Below are 15,490 nucleotides of genomic sequence, written 5' to 3' on the forward strand. Positions count from 1 at the left end.
TGTGTGTGTGTGTGTGTGTGTGTGTGTGTGTGTGTGTGTGTGCGCGTGAGTGTGATAGTGTGCGCATATTTGTGTGTGCGGGCAGTGGCGTCAGACTGTTTTTAGGTTTGGGGGAGAGATCTTTAGCTCTCGCTGTACCAACCCCTCCCGTGTTCTGTCACCATGTCACCCCCGAGTTCTGTCACGTGTCACCGCCCCAGTGTTCTGTCACTGTGTCACCCCCCCCCCCCCCGGTGTTCGTTCTGTCACCGTGTCACACCCCCGGGTTCTGTCACCGTGTCACCCCCTCCCCATGTTCTGCCACTGTGTCACCCCCCCCCCCCCGTGTTTTGTCACCCCCCCGTGTTCTGTCACTGTCACCCCCCGTGTTCTGTCACTGTGTCACACCCCCCGTGTTCTGTCACTGTCACCCCCCCGTGTTCTGTAACTATGTCACCCCCCGTGTTCTGTCACCCCCACCGTGTTCTGTCACAGTGTCACACCCCCCGTGTTCTGTCACAGTGTCACACCCCCCGTGTTCTGTCACCGTGTCACCCCCACCGTATTCTGTCACTGTGTCACACCCCCCGTGTTCTGTCACCGTGTCACACCTTTCCCCAGGGGCCATAAGACACTGGATAATTTGCTTGCTGCACAATAATTATCCGAAATAAAATGTTAGTGTGTAAAAGGGGGCTCTACCTGCCGTAATGTGTGTAAAAGGGGCTCTACCTGGTATAATGTGTGTAGGTGGCGCTGTGTGGCGCAATTTGAATAATGGAGACTATTGTGCAGCATAATATGAATCTGTATTATTTTTTGGCCCACACCCCTTCCACATGAAGCCATGTCCCTATATTTTTGGCAAGTGGGGGGAGCTGCTATTTTGTATGTGGCCCTCGGATACTGACAGGAAATGTCAAGTGGCCCCTCAGCTGAAATAATTGCCCACCCCTGCTATAGATAAAACAATACCTTACATGCAAAGTTCACTATGGGGTCTATTTATGAAGCAGTGATAAGTGTGGAGAAGTAAGCCAGTGGAGAAGTTGCCCATGGCAACCAATCAGCTGCTCTGTATAATTTAAAGTATGCAAATTATAAATGTTACTTCAATGCTGATTGGTTGCCATGGGCAACTTCTCCATTGACACACTTCACCACACGTTTCACTGCTTCATGAATAGACCCTGATATGTGCTATTTCTGGGTTCTGGGTTTGTGAATGCTGCATTCAGCAGGTATACTGAAAACTATTCTTCTATACAGGTCCGTGTGATACAGGGCACAATGCGATTTGTTTTGTAAGATATATAATAGGCCCAGATTTATCAAGCCTTGGAGAGTGATAAATTGAACGTGATAAAGTACCAACCAATCAGCTTCTAATTGTAATTTTTCAAACACAGACTGTAACATGGCAGATAGGAGCTGATTGGTTGGTACTTTATCACCGGGCAATTTATCACTCTCCAAGGCTTGATAAATCTGGGCCGTAGTATATGGTGGAATCGATTTTATGTTACTAGTCCAGATAAGTAGAGGTTATCTCTCTATCGACCAACTGTCCATCTCCTACCAAATGTCTCCATACTCTTTTCCTCCACAATTTTCCAATGTTGGGGTTTTATGTGCGGATTGTAATTATTATATACACACTACCAAACTATTTAATAACATCCACTGTGTTTTAAGTGCTATTTTGTGTCTGAAGTTCCATATAATAGGCTTTATTATTACTTCTTTTTGTGATTTGAAATGATGGGACAGATATAAATCTCATCTTCTCCCAGCCCTGAGATTGCTGTTCTATACCTTACGCATGGGCAGGCTATATTGCCTGATGGTGTTTCTGTTTCTGCATAATTTTTATCAATGGCTAATTGTTAAAGGCGTGTCAGCTTACTACACTGAGGCACACCTGTTTGAGTGTTTGTATAACTTACTGTGCGTCTGGTTTGTGTTTTCCTTAGTATCCAGCCAATTCCCAGAATCCTATTCTGCTAAAAATTGTCAAGAATAATATAAGATTGTGGTGCAGATGTACTAAAGCCTTGGAGAGTTACAAAATGGAGAGAGATAAACTAACAACCAATCACTCCTGACATTTTTCAAACAGCCTGTAGCATGGCAGTTAGGAGCTGATTGGCTGGTACTTTATCTCTGTCCACTTTATCTCTCTCCATGGCTTAGTACATCTACCCCTATTATATGTCTGTATACTAACAGGTAATGTGTCACAGCAATTATACACAGTCAATATACTTATACAATACATTGCTATTAAACATTTTGAAGTAGGTGACTGTATTACTGTCATAATAATAGTGTTTCTCCCAGCTTTACAAATTCCTACAAGTTCTTTTATATATAATATATTTGCTATGGTCACCATTTTGCTTTCTTTTTGAGACTGTGTAATATACTTCATATGTGGTCCCCTGATGGGTTGAGTTGTTGGAATTCCCATCGTCACTGTATATTGAGTTTGACAAAGTCATCATTTGAATATCCATTTGAGATCTGTTCTCTGTATATTTGTTCTCATGTATATTTGTGTTAATGGGAAACTCATCCTCCCACAAAAGCTGTAAGGTAATAGAGTATTCTGTGAAGGGATTAGTTTCCATCCAATGGGAGTTCAGAATCTGAGCCAGCTGGTGAGTTCCATATGTAAACGTCTGTGTACAAGACACAGAGAGAACAGAGATCCTAATGAAGGACTGGAAGAGCTGATCTTGAGAAAATACAGCGGTTGGTTCTAGCCCATCTCCTCAGGCACAACATTGAGGATGATATCTTCATTGCCTCGCCGCACCACAATGGATAGCGCTTCGCTGATCTTCACTGCTTCGCTCACCTCCTCGGTGGTGGTCACCATTTTTCCATTAATGCTGATAATGACGTCATGATCCTTCATACCAGCACTAAAAAGAACAATAAGTCAAACTTGGCGAAGTCAGGTATATATCTTATGCATGTACTATTTATCTTCTTTAACCATAGGTCAGAAATAACTGAATGATGCCTCATCACTCCTCACCATCTCTTTCTTGAGTCTCCTCTCACACCTTTCTTTTTCTCACTGTTCTTGCTGCCTCTGTACCACTCTCCCACCATTATTATCCTCTGCAGCCTTCTTATGGTCACAGCCATGTCTTTGTAACTAGGTCTGGTAGAACCCTCCATGATCCATCCCTTTCCCACTGTTACTGTTTACCTCGATCTTCCATCACCATTTTCTTGAATCCTTTTTTCTGGACATCCTGCTCTAACGCTTTCCTTTAACTGATTTGTTCCCATCATCCTTGCTAAATCCCTATCGCCTTAGGTTCCTTATTATATGCCTATTTTATTATCTTTATCTCTTTTTCCTCAAGTCAACGGCACTGTGTGTTTCACCATTATTCTCTTATTTCCATCTGTGGCTATACGCTGTTAGGGTGTTCCACTACATGGGTTGGTGACTCAGTCAAGTTTGGTGAAGAAATAAAACTTTGATTTAGTACTACCTGCACCCATCACTGCCTGACACCCAGTAACCTGACATAAATGCCACACTCAAAACATGCAGAAAAAAATACAGAGAATAACGGGGTTCATTGGCTTTGTACAAATCCTGGGAAATTGAGCAATGAAAGTCCAGTCACTGTAACACTGACCCTCACATATTCTATACTATAAATCTCCTGTGTTAAGGGACGTACTGGATGTGTTTGTCAGATCCTTTAGCTGAACTGGTTCCTTAAGATCCACCCTCCTTGATATTTGTGGTTAAGTAGTAAAAGTACTGTACTTTTGTTGGGTTAATTGATTTTTCAGGTTCAATCTAGCCCTGTCATTGCTGTGAGAAAACATGCATTCTCCTGTTGTGTCCATCATGACTAATGAGATATTCCTATAAGTATTTTCCCAGACTGTGGGCTACAATGCATGCACTGGGGCAGCCAGCATGACCAATAAGCCTCTTCTTTTGTAACTCAAACCTAGAAGGCAAGTCTAAGAGTTACTATAACAAATGGACACTAGCACTAATCTTTGCTGCAATCTTGAGCTCTTACCCTTAATCCAGTGTGCCCTGTGTTCCCGACCAGCATTTTTGTATTAACCTCTGATTTTTATCTTTCCCCATTCCAGTTCCAGAACTGTTCCAGTTCTGGAACTGACCTCAGCCTGTTACCTGAGCTTGCCCTGTCATTTGTCACTTGGCCTGTCTGGATCTGGAGGACACAGTATTGTCAATGTCTACAGTCCTCATCTTCTATCCCATCTAGCCATATCATTTGTTGACTGCATGTAGTTTTCTGTAAAATTCTGTATTAAATAGTTTAACCAAATTGATTTTGCTGATATTATAGTAGCACCACCAGAAATATCGCTATTGCATATAACAGACTTGTCTAGACACCCTGGTATTTGCAATAGCAATATTTGTGGCTGATACTTGATGTTTGTCAAGCCACTATCCAGGACAACACTAAGATTCCGCACATGTTCAGTGTATTGTAATTCTGAACCCCCAAGCGTTAGTCCAGTTGGTTGGCTATGCTGCAGTCTTGTTCTTTGACCTATCATAAGGACCTCCATTTTATCAGGATTCAGTTGCAGCCAGCTGGAACTCATCCACTTTTGGAGCTCCGCAAGACAGCCATTTAGGGTTGTTCTTGGGTTCTCCGTACCTAGAGCAAAGGACAGGTACAGTTGTGTATCGTCTACATAAAAGTGGTAGACCAGGCCATGATGTCTGATTATTTCACCCAGTGGTAGCAAGTATACTGCAAAAAGCATGGGAGATAGTATAGAACTCTGTGGAACACCACAAGGCAGTGGCACTGGTGATGATGAGTATGATCTCACGCTATATTCCTCTTTGCTGCCATCCTGTTCAATACTCATTGTCCCCTCCTCTCTGCTTCCTTCACTCACTATCCAAGAAACAGAAGCTGTCTTTGACTGCCTGGCCTGTGAAGTGGCACTAGAAGAGGTTGAGCCACTGCAGCGTATGAATATAGGATCTTGTCTGTATGTAGTCACACTGTTAAAATAGCAACTAAACTGCTATTACTGGCCCACGAGATGTGACAAGAATAATGTGGCTCCTTCCCTTGTGAATTTACCAATTAATCAGACCGAATCTTACCTTGCAGCCGCAGTTCCGGGGATGACCTCGAACACATACACTCCAGAGTTAACATCAGGGAAATCTTTATCCCGCATTTTAAGCTCACGGATAAGACTGGAAGATAAAAATACACATACTGCAAAGCTTCCTTTATAACCAATGAAATATGTAGACAGTGATCATCATAACAGTGTATTCAAAATGTGTAGTTTGCTAGGTTTATTGACTTTTATAAGCAGAAAGAAGCTTTTTAATACATTAACATTATTTGTGGGGGGGGAAAAGAATGCTAAAATGATTAATGACTGACAACATAATTTTGACAACAGCCTCCTTCTACTGTCTATCTCTGCATATGGTTCCCTGCTTGCCTCAAGTCCCATCACTACATCATAACATTGCCTCTGTCACATGCCTCCCCAGTCCTCACTTATACAATCTTACAATTAGATAGCTCACCGTCTCCTGCAAGACCGGCAGTGGGTGCTGTAAACGTACCGGGGGAAAATTTACTAACAGTCATCAAAATAACATTGGTACCAATGCAAATGGTGAATTTACTAAGAATTGTTTTTTTCCAAAATCACACCAAAATCACATCTCAAGACAGACAGACAGACAGATAGATAGATAGATAGATAGATAGATAGATAGATAGATAGATAGATAGATAGATAGATAGATAGATAGCAAAAACACACATGGCTACACTGTAGATGCAGGTGCCCCTTCAGGGCTTGGAGCACAGAGGCAAGTATCTCTATTGCCTCTGGGAGTGACGCCCCTGGACGGAAAGCTTCCTTTGAGCCTGCACCATCACTGCTTTATTTGTTGAGTTTGTTCTTTCCTTCTACAGTATAAAGACATCAGGACTCATTGCTGAACATTTCACGTAGGAGCACAAGTTCCACTGAACCACGTCATAAGGAATTAACTGAATACTACAGATTCCAGAGCTCTGACCATAAGGATGGAACAGCCTACCTTGATGACAGCTGCAGCATTCTCACCCCCATGTATTTCTTCTTTGGTAGGGACTTTCCTGTAGAAGACATATAAAGCTGATGAGTAATGACCAAATCCCCCTGTGACATATACCCTCCATTCTCTCTGGAAATCATTAACCATCTCAGCAACATTTAGGGATGAGGCTACATCTAAATCTTGAGGACGCACAGTATTATGACAACACTACTGCGGCAGTTTGTACTAGAGAAGGATGAGTGTAAGAACAAGGGACAGAAGTGATTCCCAGCAATGAGAACATTATTAGTAGTCATAGTTATACCTAATGGAAGAATGTACTTTATTACTTTTCAGGTGTGGTATAGAATGTCGAAATGTTCACATGTATAGAATATGAAAGACAGGCGGCATGTTGGTCAATGGGATTTCCTGTTTACTTTTAGAATAAACCTAACCCTAATCGAACCCTAATTGCAGCCTAACTCTTATCTAACCATAATCCTAAAATCATGTGTCAAGATTGTGAATGTCGACAAAGTGACTAATCCCTTTTTTCTAATCCAAATGAAATATATGTAAACATTCAGTTCAGCGTACCATCATAACAGATAAAAATGTAGTCTTAGTTTAGCCTAGGCATTGGCACCCCTTTAGTGGCCCCAGAAAAGGCCGTCCCTCTCCTACTATGCACGTTGTGCTGCTAATCCCCTCATGATCCACCTTCTTCCCTCACAGAGTGGACCGTTTCCCCTCTAGACACTCTCTAAATCAGAGAACTCAGTATTTCCTCATACCCAGAGAAGCCTCGGCCTCTGGTGAGTGCCACAGCTCTGCTCTCCGCCTAATTACAGTACAACATCCTGATGTATGGGGGACAAGGAAGCCACTATCATGTACATAACCCATCTATGACTTTTGTTAATGTTTGTATATGTTGTATTGGCACTCCAGACATTGGGGTAAATTTACTAAGATGGTTTTTTTTAGTGATGTTGCTCATAGCAACCAATCAGATTCTGGGCCAGATGCATCATCGCTTGGAAAGTGTTAAAATGGAGAGTGAAAAAGTACCAGCCAATCAGATCCTAACTGCCATTTTTCAAACACAGCCTGTGACATGGCAGTTAGGAGCTGATTGGCTTGTGATTTTTCACTCTCCATTTTATCACTCTCCAAGCGATGATGCATCTAGCCCTCTATCTATTATCTTCCAGAAGCAGCTAGATAAATGTTAAGCAGAATCCAGTGCTGCAACTATGGCGATACGGGGCGGTACTGCGTACCGGTAACAAATTGCCAACCGGTACACAATACCGTCTGGCCGACCACCATGCTTGCACCCGCTGCTTTCTGAGGAGAGGAGAGCGCAGCGAGTGCCTCTTCTGTCCCTCAGTGCTCAGACTGGTCTCCGGAGTCTGGCGGCGGCGGGGATCTCAACTGAGGCACCGGTCCGTTAGCCAATCGAAGCTTGCGGACGCAGCCGCAGCTCCTGATTGGCTGCCAGTCCGCGAGCTCTGATTGGCCAACGGACCGGCGCCTCAGTTAAGATACCAATCACTGCGCTCTCCTCCCCTCACACAGCAGCAGCAACAACAACGGCACAGTAGGGGGAGCAGGGGAGATGCACTCTAGGGGCATGTATGACACTGTGGGGGCATTTGCGTATCTGGCACTGTGGGTGGGGGCACATCTGGCACTATGGGTGGGGGCATTTGTGTATCTGGCACTGTGGGGCATTTGTGTATCTGGCACTGTAGGAGCGTATCTGGCACTGTGGGTGGGGGCACATCTGGCACTATGGGTGGGGGCATTTGTGTATCTGGCACTGTGGGGCATTTGTGTATCTGGCACTGTAGGAGCGTATCTGGCACTGTGGGGGTATATCTGGCACTGAGGGTGCATTTGCGTATCTGGCACTGTAGGGGTATATCTGGCACTGTGAGGGCATTTGCGTTTCTGGAAATGTGGGTTGGGGCATATCTGGCACTGTGGGTGGTGGCATTTGTGTATCTAGCACTGTGGGGGCATATGTGGCACTGTGGGGGCATGTGTGTATCTGGCACTGTGGGATAGTATCTGGCACTGTGGGGGCATATATGTATCTGGCACTGTAGGGACATGTGTATCACGCCCCCTTTTTATTGACCATGCCCCGTGTGGCCACACCCACTTTTTGGTGCTAAGTACCACTAAGAAATATTTTCTGCTTGCACCACTGGCAGAATCTCATTGGCTGTTATGGACAACATCACCAGTTCTAAAAAAAAACTCCCACTTTAGTAAATTTAACCCATTGTTTTCTAATTTGTTAGCTAATGGGCAAAACCATGTGCACTGCAGGGGAGGCAGATATAACATGTGCAGAGAGAGTAGATTTGGTGGGGTGTGTTCAACCTGAAATCTAAATTGCAGTGTAAAAGTAAAGCAGCCAGTATTTACCCTGCACAGAACCAAAATAACCCACCCAAATCCAACTCTCTCTGCACATGTTATATCTGCCCCCCATGCAGTGCACATGGTTTTGCCCATTAGCTAACAAATTTGCTGCTGCGATCAGATCTGAATTTAGCCCCATGTCCAGTAGCCATATTGTGTTGGGTAGATGCATGCAGGGCCACGAGACATCTCACAGAGCCTGATGCTAGCGAGGGAAAACCATAGTCTGAGGAAATTGTATGCGCCTATATGGTTGGCTCGGGTCCGCCAGACAAGCCCAGGGAATTAGGTACCCCTTTTTGCACCCCTGCTTGCCTAAATATAATATAACATTATTGTATTATTAAGTTCAATAGTCATGTCTTTCTAGAGTACTGTAGGTATAATGTTCCATGTCTATATAGAGTGTAATAGAATTTAATTATTATAATTTCTAGGGGTCAGACTTTGTCTTTAAAGGGAGTATTAGATTATTTTTTGCTTCATTATCAGTGCCTGTAAGTATTTAGTGAGCAGAATTATTAATGTTGTAATCATTTGTGTTGGCCTGTGTGTATATATCTGGCAGTTGGCACCATTGTTGTAAGGAAATTATGCTGTTGATTAATGACAAAAGAAAATACATCTGAAAGCTTCGTACCTTTAAGTTGACGGTCATGTGATTCAGCCAGGAACTGCCGGATTCGATCAGATGGAATAGCAAATGATATCCCTGCTGTCACTTTCAGTGTGTTTATACCTATGACCTCACCATCCTATGAGAAACAGAGATAGAAAGCCAGAAAATGGCATCAGCGTTCTGTACACCACACATATTACACATGTCTACATTTAGATAGTAGGGTGTGACTTGTATTGACCGATCATGGTATTTAAAATAAATTACGTCAAAGCTGGTGCGGCCTGTGTTTTGGTACACTGGCTGTTTCTAGCCAATTTGGCTCCCAGTGCGAGATTTAAAAATGCCCCCCCCCCCCCCCATGGCAAAGGGGGCATGGCCTCGATAAAATGGGCATGGTCTCTGTAAAATGGGCGTGGCCTCACCTGAAAAGACTACCTCACATCCCAGTTTTTGACCTTGCACCAACAGATTGCGGCGAGAACAGGAAAAAAATAAAAAATATATATATTATGCCATACACCACAATGCCCTTGATACATTAAATTCTCATTACGGCAGGCAAGAGTCCCCATTTTACACATTACGGCAGGCAAGAGTCCCCATTTTACACAATATGGCAGGCAAGAGTCCCCATTTTACACAATACTGCAGGCAAGAGTCCCCATTTTACACATTACGGCAGGCAAGAGTCCCCATTTTACACATTACGGCAGGCAAGAGTCCCCATTTTCCACAATACGGCAGGCAAGAGTCCCCATTTTACACAATACGACAGGCAAGTGTCCCCATTTTACAGATTACGGCAGGCAAGAGTCCCCATTTTACACAATACGGCAGGCAAGAGTCCCCATTTTACACAATACGGCAGGCAAGTATCCCCATTTTACACATTACGGCAGGCAAGAGTCCCCATTTTACACAATATGGCAGGCAAGAGTCCCCATTTTACACAATACTGCAGGCAAGAGTCCCCATTTTACAGATTACGGCAGGCAAGAGTCCCCATTTTACACATTACGGCAGGCAAGAGTCCCCATTTTCCACAATACGGCAGGCAAGAGTCCCCATTTTACACAATACGACAGGCAAGTGTCCCCATTTTACAGATTACGGCAGGCAAGAGTCCCCATTTTACACAATACGGCAGGCAAGAGTCCCCATTTTACACAATACGGCAGGCAAGTATCCCCATTTTACACATTACGGCAGGCAAGAGTCCCCATTTTACACATTACGGCAGGCAAGAGTCCCCATTTTACACATGATGGCAGGCAAGATTCCCCATTTTACACATGATGGCAGGCAAGAGTCCCCATTTTACACATGGTGGCAGGGGGGGGTGAGAAAGAGAGGGAGAGGCTGACTTATGTTTGAATTCTTCCCGCTCTTCGGCAGCTTCTCCCTCGTCTTTGCGGCGCTTGGCTCCCCCTGCAGCTTGCCTCCCCTTCCTGGCGTCCTCCCTCCTCCCGAGTACCCAGCTCGGGGGGCGGAGTTTCGCAGAATGACGTGGGTGCGTCGTGACGTCACGATGCACCCTCGTCATTCTGCAAAACTCCGCCCCCCGAGCTGGGAACTCGGGAGGAGGGGGAATCACACAACACAAGAAGTGCCGCCGCGGCGCCCCATGCGGTTGCACGGCTCGCCCGCCGCAAGAAATGGCACTGTGGGGCAGGCAGAGCCATAGATTATACAAGTGCAGATAGCTTGTGAAAACGGCTAAAATCTAAGGTCCAGATTTATCAAGCCTTGGAGGGTGATAAATTGCATGGTGATAAAGTACCAACCAATCAGTTCCTAACTGTCATGTTACAGGCTGTGTTTGGAAAATGACAGTTAGGAGCTGATTGGTTGGTACTTTATCACTGTGCAATGTATCACTCTCCAAGGCTTGATAAATCTGGGCCTAATTATTTACAGTGGTCTGTGTATCGAGGCAAAGTGTAACAACCAAAGTGCAGCGTGATTTCTGTTAATGATGCGCTATTGATTTCCATTAAACATTTGTCTTAATTTTAAAGTATTATGGAACCATTATTTATATATATTTTTATGATAGATATGTTTTACTTATTAGTTAGTCTGCAACTGCATTATGATACATGTACAGTACTATCTGCATGTCTCCCAACATTTTAGACCGCAAATCAGGTCAAAGTCAGCCTCTCCCACGCTACCTCCCCCTCTCGTCCCCAAATATTGCCCAATCTATTATAGTCCAGGGCTGAAACTAGGATGTTCAGAACCCAGGACAAGGCAGTAATTTACTTACTTTAACATTTAATGTAACACTTTTAGTACTGAAATTGATTTTCACTTACATAACACTTTTTAACGCCTTAATTACTAGCTCTCACCTATGTAACACTTTTAACACTCAACTGCTACAGTACATCTTATTTATGTAATACTCTCTAACACATAAACTGTCACTTCTTACTAGTGATGGCTTGGGGCTGTTGGGTTGTGCTGGCCCGGGAGGACCCACGCTCTGGACTTGAACCTTAGGAATGTTAGGGACCCACCTTGTGAGGTCATATGGTCTTGGCAGGTGGACCCATATATTTAGCTAAAATGATGCTAGGTACCTCAATTTTACTCCATGTTTAATTGCAGAGTTTAGAGCACATCTTCTTTACTTCTAGACATTAATGGGGAATGGATACTCAATCTAAAACCTGTTATTTACTTGTTCCACAGAAAGTTGATGGCAGCGCTGCTGGATGTGCTGCAATTTCCTTTAGGCAACATGTATTACTGGCCATTTCTTAGCATCGCTTCTCCTCAGCCAAACACAGCAATTACTTAAACTCCATATCAGCTGATGTCAGCTCACATTTATACAGAGGTTACTTAATAAAAACTTAACTCAAATAAAGACTTGGCTGAGAAAAAGGGTCAGCTTTATTTCTAATTCCACAACGAAATACGTTAAGCAATTTGTCGGACCAGGACTGAAAAGCAGGAATTTTGGGACATCCATCGTTAACAACAATCATCTATGACCAACTGCGAGCTTTCTTGCTAAAGACTGAACAGTCTTCTTTCAAAAACCAGCTGTAAATATCTGTTAACTGGAAATTACCCAACTAATGTTATTGGTACCCACTTATTTGGACAGGCCAATTCAAATAAGTGCTTGTCAGATTTTACCTGAATACCATTGACCTCTGTTTTCTATTATCTATATCAGTGATTTTCAACCTTTTTTTACTCACGGCACACCGAACAATATTAAAAAATTGCCACGGCACACCATCAGTTCCCCACAGAAAAAAACCAAAACACACACATTGGCCCTCACGTTAAAAAAAATATAAAAAAAATCCACACATACATTGGCCTACCCAGAAAAAAACAATCACATTGCTCCCCACATAAATCCTATTGCTCCCCACATAAATCAATCACTTTTCTCCCTACATAAATCCTATTGCTCCCCACATGAATTATTCACATTGTTCCCCTCATAAATCCTTATTCTCCCCACATAAATCCTATTGAAATCCTATTGTTCCCCACAGGAGAAATAAAATAACTAAAATTATCAACTGTCCTCCCTGTCCCTCAGTGGTGGGGGCTGTGTTCATAGTGGAGTTCTGCGAATACTGAGCAGCGGGCGGTCGGGCAGGTGTGGATGCGGGTGGGCAAGGAAAGCTGTGTATGCAGGCGGGAACTGGAAGATGTGTATGCAGGCGGGTGGCTGGCTGGGTGGTGAGACGCGGCGGCCGTGACCTATGATATCACATCGTTTTCAAGGCATAGGTCATGGCCGGAGCACGACTGATCCTCTAAGAATAGCCCGGGCCAACAGTTCACTCTGAAGGTGCAGGAAGCTGCTCTGGCTCCGCGGCACACCTTGCAACTGGTCGCGGCACACTGGTTGAAAAAGCCTGATCTATATGTAGTAGTTTGTAATTCTGTCATCACTGATATTTCCATATTAAATATTATACTGTCAGGCTCCGGAGCCTTACCTCCGGTGGGTGCTCCCGCGGGTTACCGTCCCGTTGGTTGGCGCGGCTGTGGCGGCAGGGAGCTGCTGGCAGTGGGTCCTCCTGGACGGATGTGTGGCTGCCAAGGGCCAGGGGCCGAGGGTCTGGAGAGCCGGGCACTGAGGCGGGGATCGCTGCAGTAAGGTCCTCTAGTGGTGACACAGTATAGTGTGTCAGAGACAGAAGCTGGCTAAAGCTGTGTGCTAACAGCTAAGTATGTCTCCTGTGCTGGGGCAGCCATGTTGGAGACCAGAGTATTACCAATGAAGTTACCAATCTGTGTCCAGCCAATCCTGCGTGTTCTCCCCTTACAAAAGGGGGCTGGCTCAGAGGAAGAGTGCCAGTGCTTCAAGTTACCTCCTTGTGAAAGGTTCTCCAGCTCTGTGCTCCCAGGTTACTTCTGGTTCCCTGGTCCTGGTTGCTCTCATCGTTCAGTTACCTAAACGCTGCTGTAGTCCTGCTGTCTAAGTCTGTTGCCACTCGTGGAAGCGCTCAAGGGGTCCCAGGTCGTAGAGGAGCTCCAGGTGCTAACGGCGGTTCTCGCAGACGTCTTCATTTCTTCAAAGTCCAAGTTCTTCAGCCTCGTCTTTCAATCACAAACCACAGTCTTCATTTCTTCAAAGTCCAAGTTCTTCAGCCTCGTCTTTCAATCACAAACCACAGTCTTCATTTCTTCAAAGTCCAAGTTCTTCAGCCTCGTCTTTCAATCACAAACCACATCTTCATTTCTTCAAAGTCCAAGTACTTCAGCCTCGTCTTTTAATCATAAAACACAGTCTTCAGTTCTTCTTTACCGGAGTTCTTCAGCTTCAATCTTCAAGTCATTTAACCATAGACTCTAATTCTTCCAGTTTCTTCTATTTCTCCAATATTCGTGTACAGCTTGATTATTCATTAAAACTACAGTTATCTTCCTATGAAGTCCTCCTTTTCTTTACGCCCTCCTGCCAACGTTAACACTTAGTTTGGCTTCCACCCCATAAGGAGGTATTACATTCAGCCACCTCGTTTACTCTCCTCACAGGTAGCTGTCCCTTCAGCCAAAACTCGGTTGTCGGAACCCCAACTTACGCCGAGCGTGACATATACATTTTTATCAAGCCATAAATTAATATTTTAATAACCACCTCCTTTGTATAGCCACTCTACAACTCCTCTGACAGCGACTATCTGATCAACTCCTCTATAATTGAGCTATATTTTATTGTAAAAGGGAAAGGGTGTGGTGTCAGGAAAAGGACGGCCCTATAGAGCTCACCATCTGCTTTAAAAGAACAAACTTAAATGGAGGCCAACTGCCAGTCAATAGAAAATAATACACAAAACCTAGATGGGGTCAGCTGCCAGCGCATCACTAAACACTCAAGGTATCCAACTCCTCTCACAAAAGCACAAAGAAGCCCACCCGGAGCAGTAGTGAAGCCAACCTCAGTAGGGTGGAAACAGCCTAATCCATTCATTGGCAGGGAGAGCACATCAAGACCTACAATAAGACAGCCACTGCTACTGTTCTTTCCATGTAAAGTTGGCTGGTCATCCAAAGGGGTGTAGTAGGGTATGTCAGCGACCGGGCTCTTGGCGGCCAGCATACCGGTGCCGGAATCCCGACCGCCGGCATACCGACAGGTGGGCGAGCGCAAATGAGCCCCTTGTAGGCTCGCTGTGCTCGCCATGCAGCGGGCACACGCCACGCTATTTATTCTCCCTGCAGGGGGGTCGTGGACCCCCTAGAGGGAGAAAAAGTGTCGGTATGCCAGGTGTCGGGATTCTGGCGCCGGTATACTGTGCGCCGGGATCCCGACAGCCGGCAAAATGAAGACCACCCAAAGAAGCAAGAGACCGCCCAGACTTTAAAACAATAATAATATATGCCAGGCCACTCTCACAACATAAACCAAGTGCTCCAATAGGCCCACTCACAAACATTCTATAGTATTCCACCCACTAACAATGTAACCCCTGCTGCTGAATGTGTCCTGACACATCCTAGAAGTTTAATGTACGTCAGGCATTCCAAATGCCTCCTGTCTCTCTTCTGGAACTTTCCTCAAGCTCCAGCAAGGATATGAGGTATCACTGACAGAATGGGGCAAACTATACAGCCTTCCTCTCTTCAACTGACTCAGCTCTGAGGTCACATCTTTTTATGCATCTGTTCTCAGCCACACCCCTATGCGATCTTTTTTTTTAAATTCAACAATTTTTATTGTATATTTTTGTTTTGTTTACAATATAAAAAATAAAACACAAACTAAAACTAAAAGCATTGCTGATGACAACAATATAAAGCAGCATATATCCCACCGTACAATAGTAAATAAGCATAATCTGACGTTATCTGTAATTAGACCTATAAGACATACCACTGTAATC

At 44.4% G+C, this 15,490-nt stretch overlaps 1 protein-coding gene across 1 annotated transcript in view; it reads right to left on the minus strand.

The window, feature by feature from the left end:
• Window positions 1–488: 488 nt before the first annotated feature.
• The window catches only part of HTRA4 (HtrA serine peptidase 4), a 110,506-nt gene continuing 95,504 nt past the window's right edge, over window positions 489–15,490 (minus strand). Inside the window, exons 6-9 of the mRNA XM_063931605.1 lie at window positions 9,144–9,258; window positions 6,086–6,143; window positions 5,120–5,215; window positions 489–2,906 (exon numbers count right to left, since the gene is read on the minus strand). Coding sequence (XP_063787675.1) covers window positions 2,741–2,906; window positions 5,120–5,215; window positions 6,086–6,143; window positions 9,144–9,258 — 435 coding nt within the window. The 3' untranslated portion in view covers window positions 489–2,740. The remainder of the gene's footprint in view (window positions 2,907–5,119; window positions 5,216–6,085; window positions 6,144–9,143; window positions 9,259–15,490) is intronic.

The sequence above is a fragment of the Pseudophryne corroboree genome, chromosome 6, assembly GCF_028390025.1.
Source record: "Pseudophryne corroboree isolate aPseCor3 chromosome 6, aPseCor3.hap2, whole genome shotgun sequence".
Taxonomy (NCBI): Eukaryota; Metazoa; Chordata; class Amphibia; order Anura; family Myobatrachidae; genus Pseudophryne; species Pseudophryne corroboree.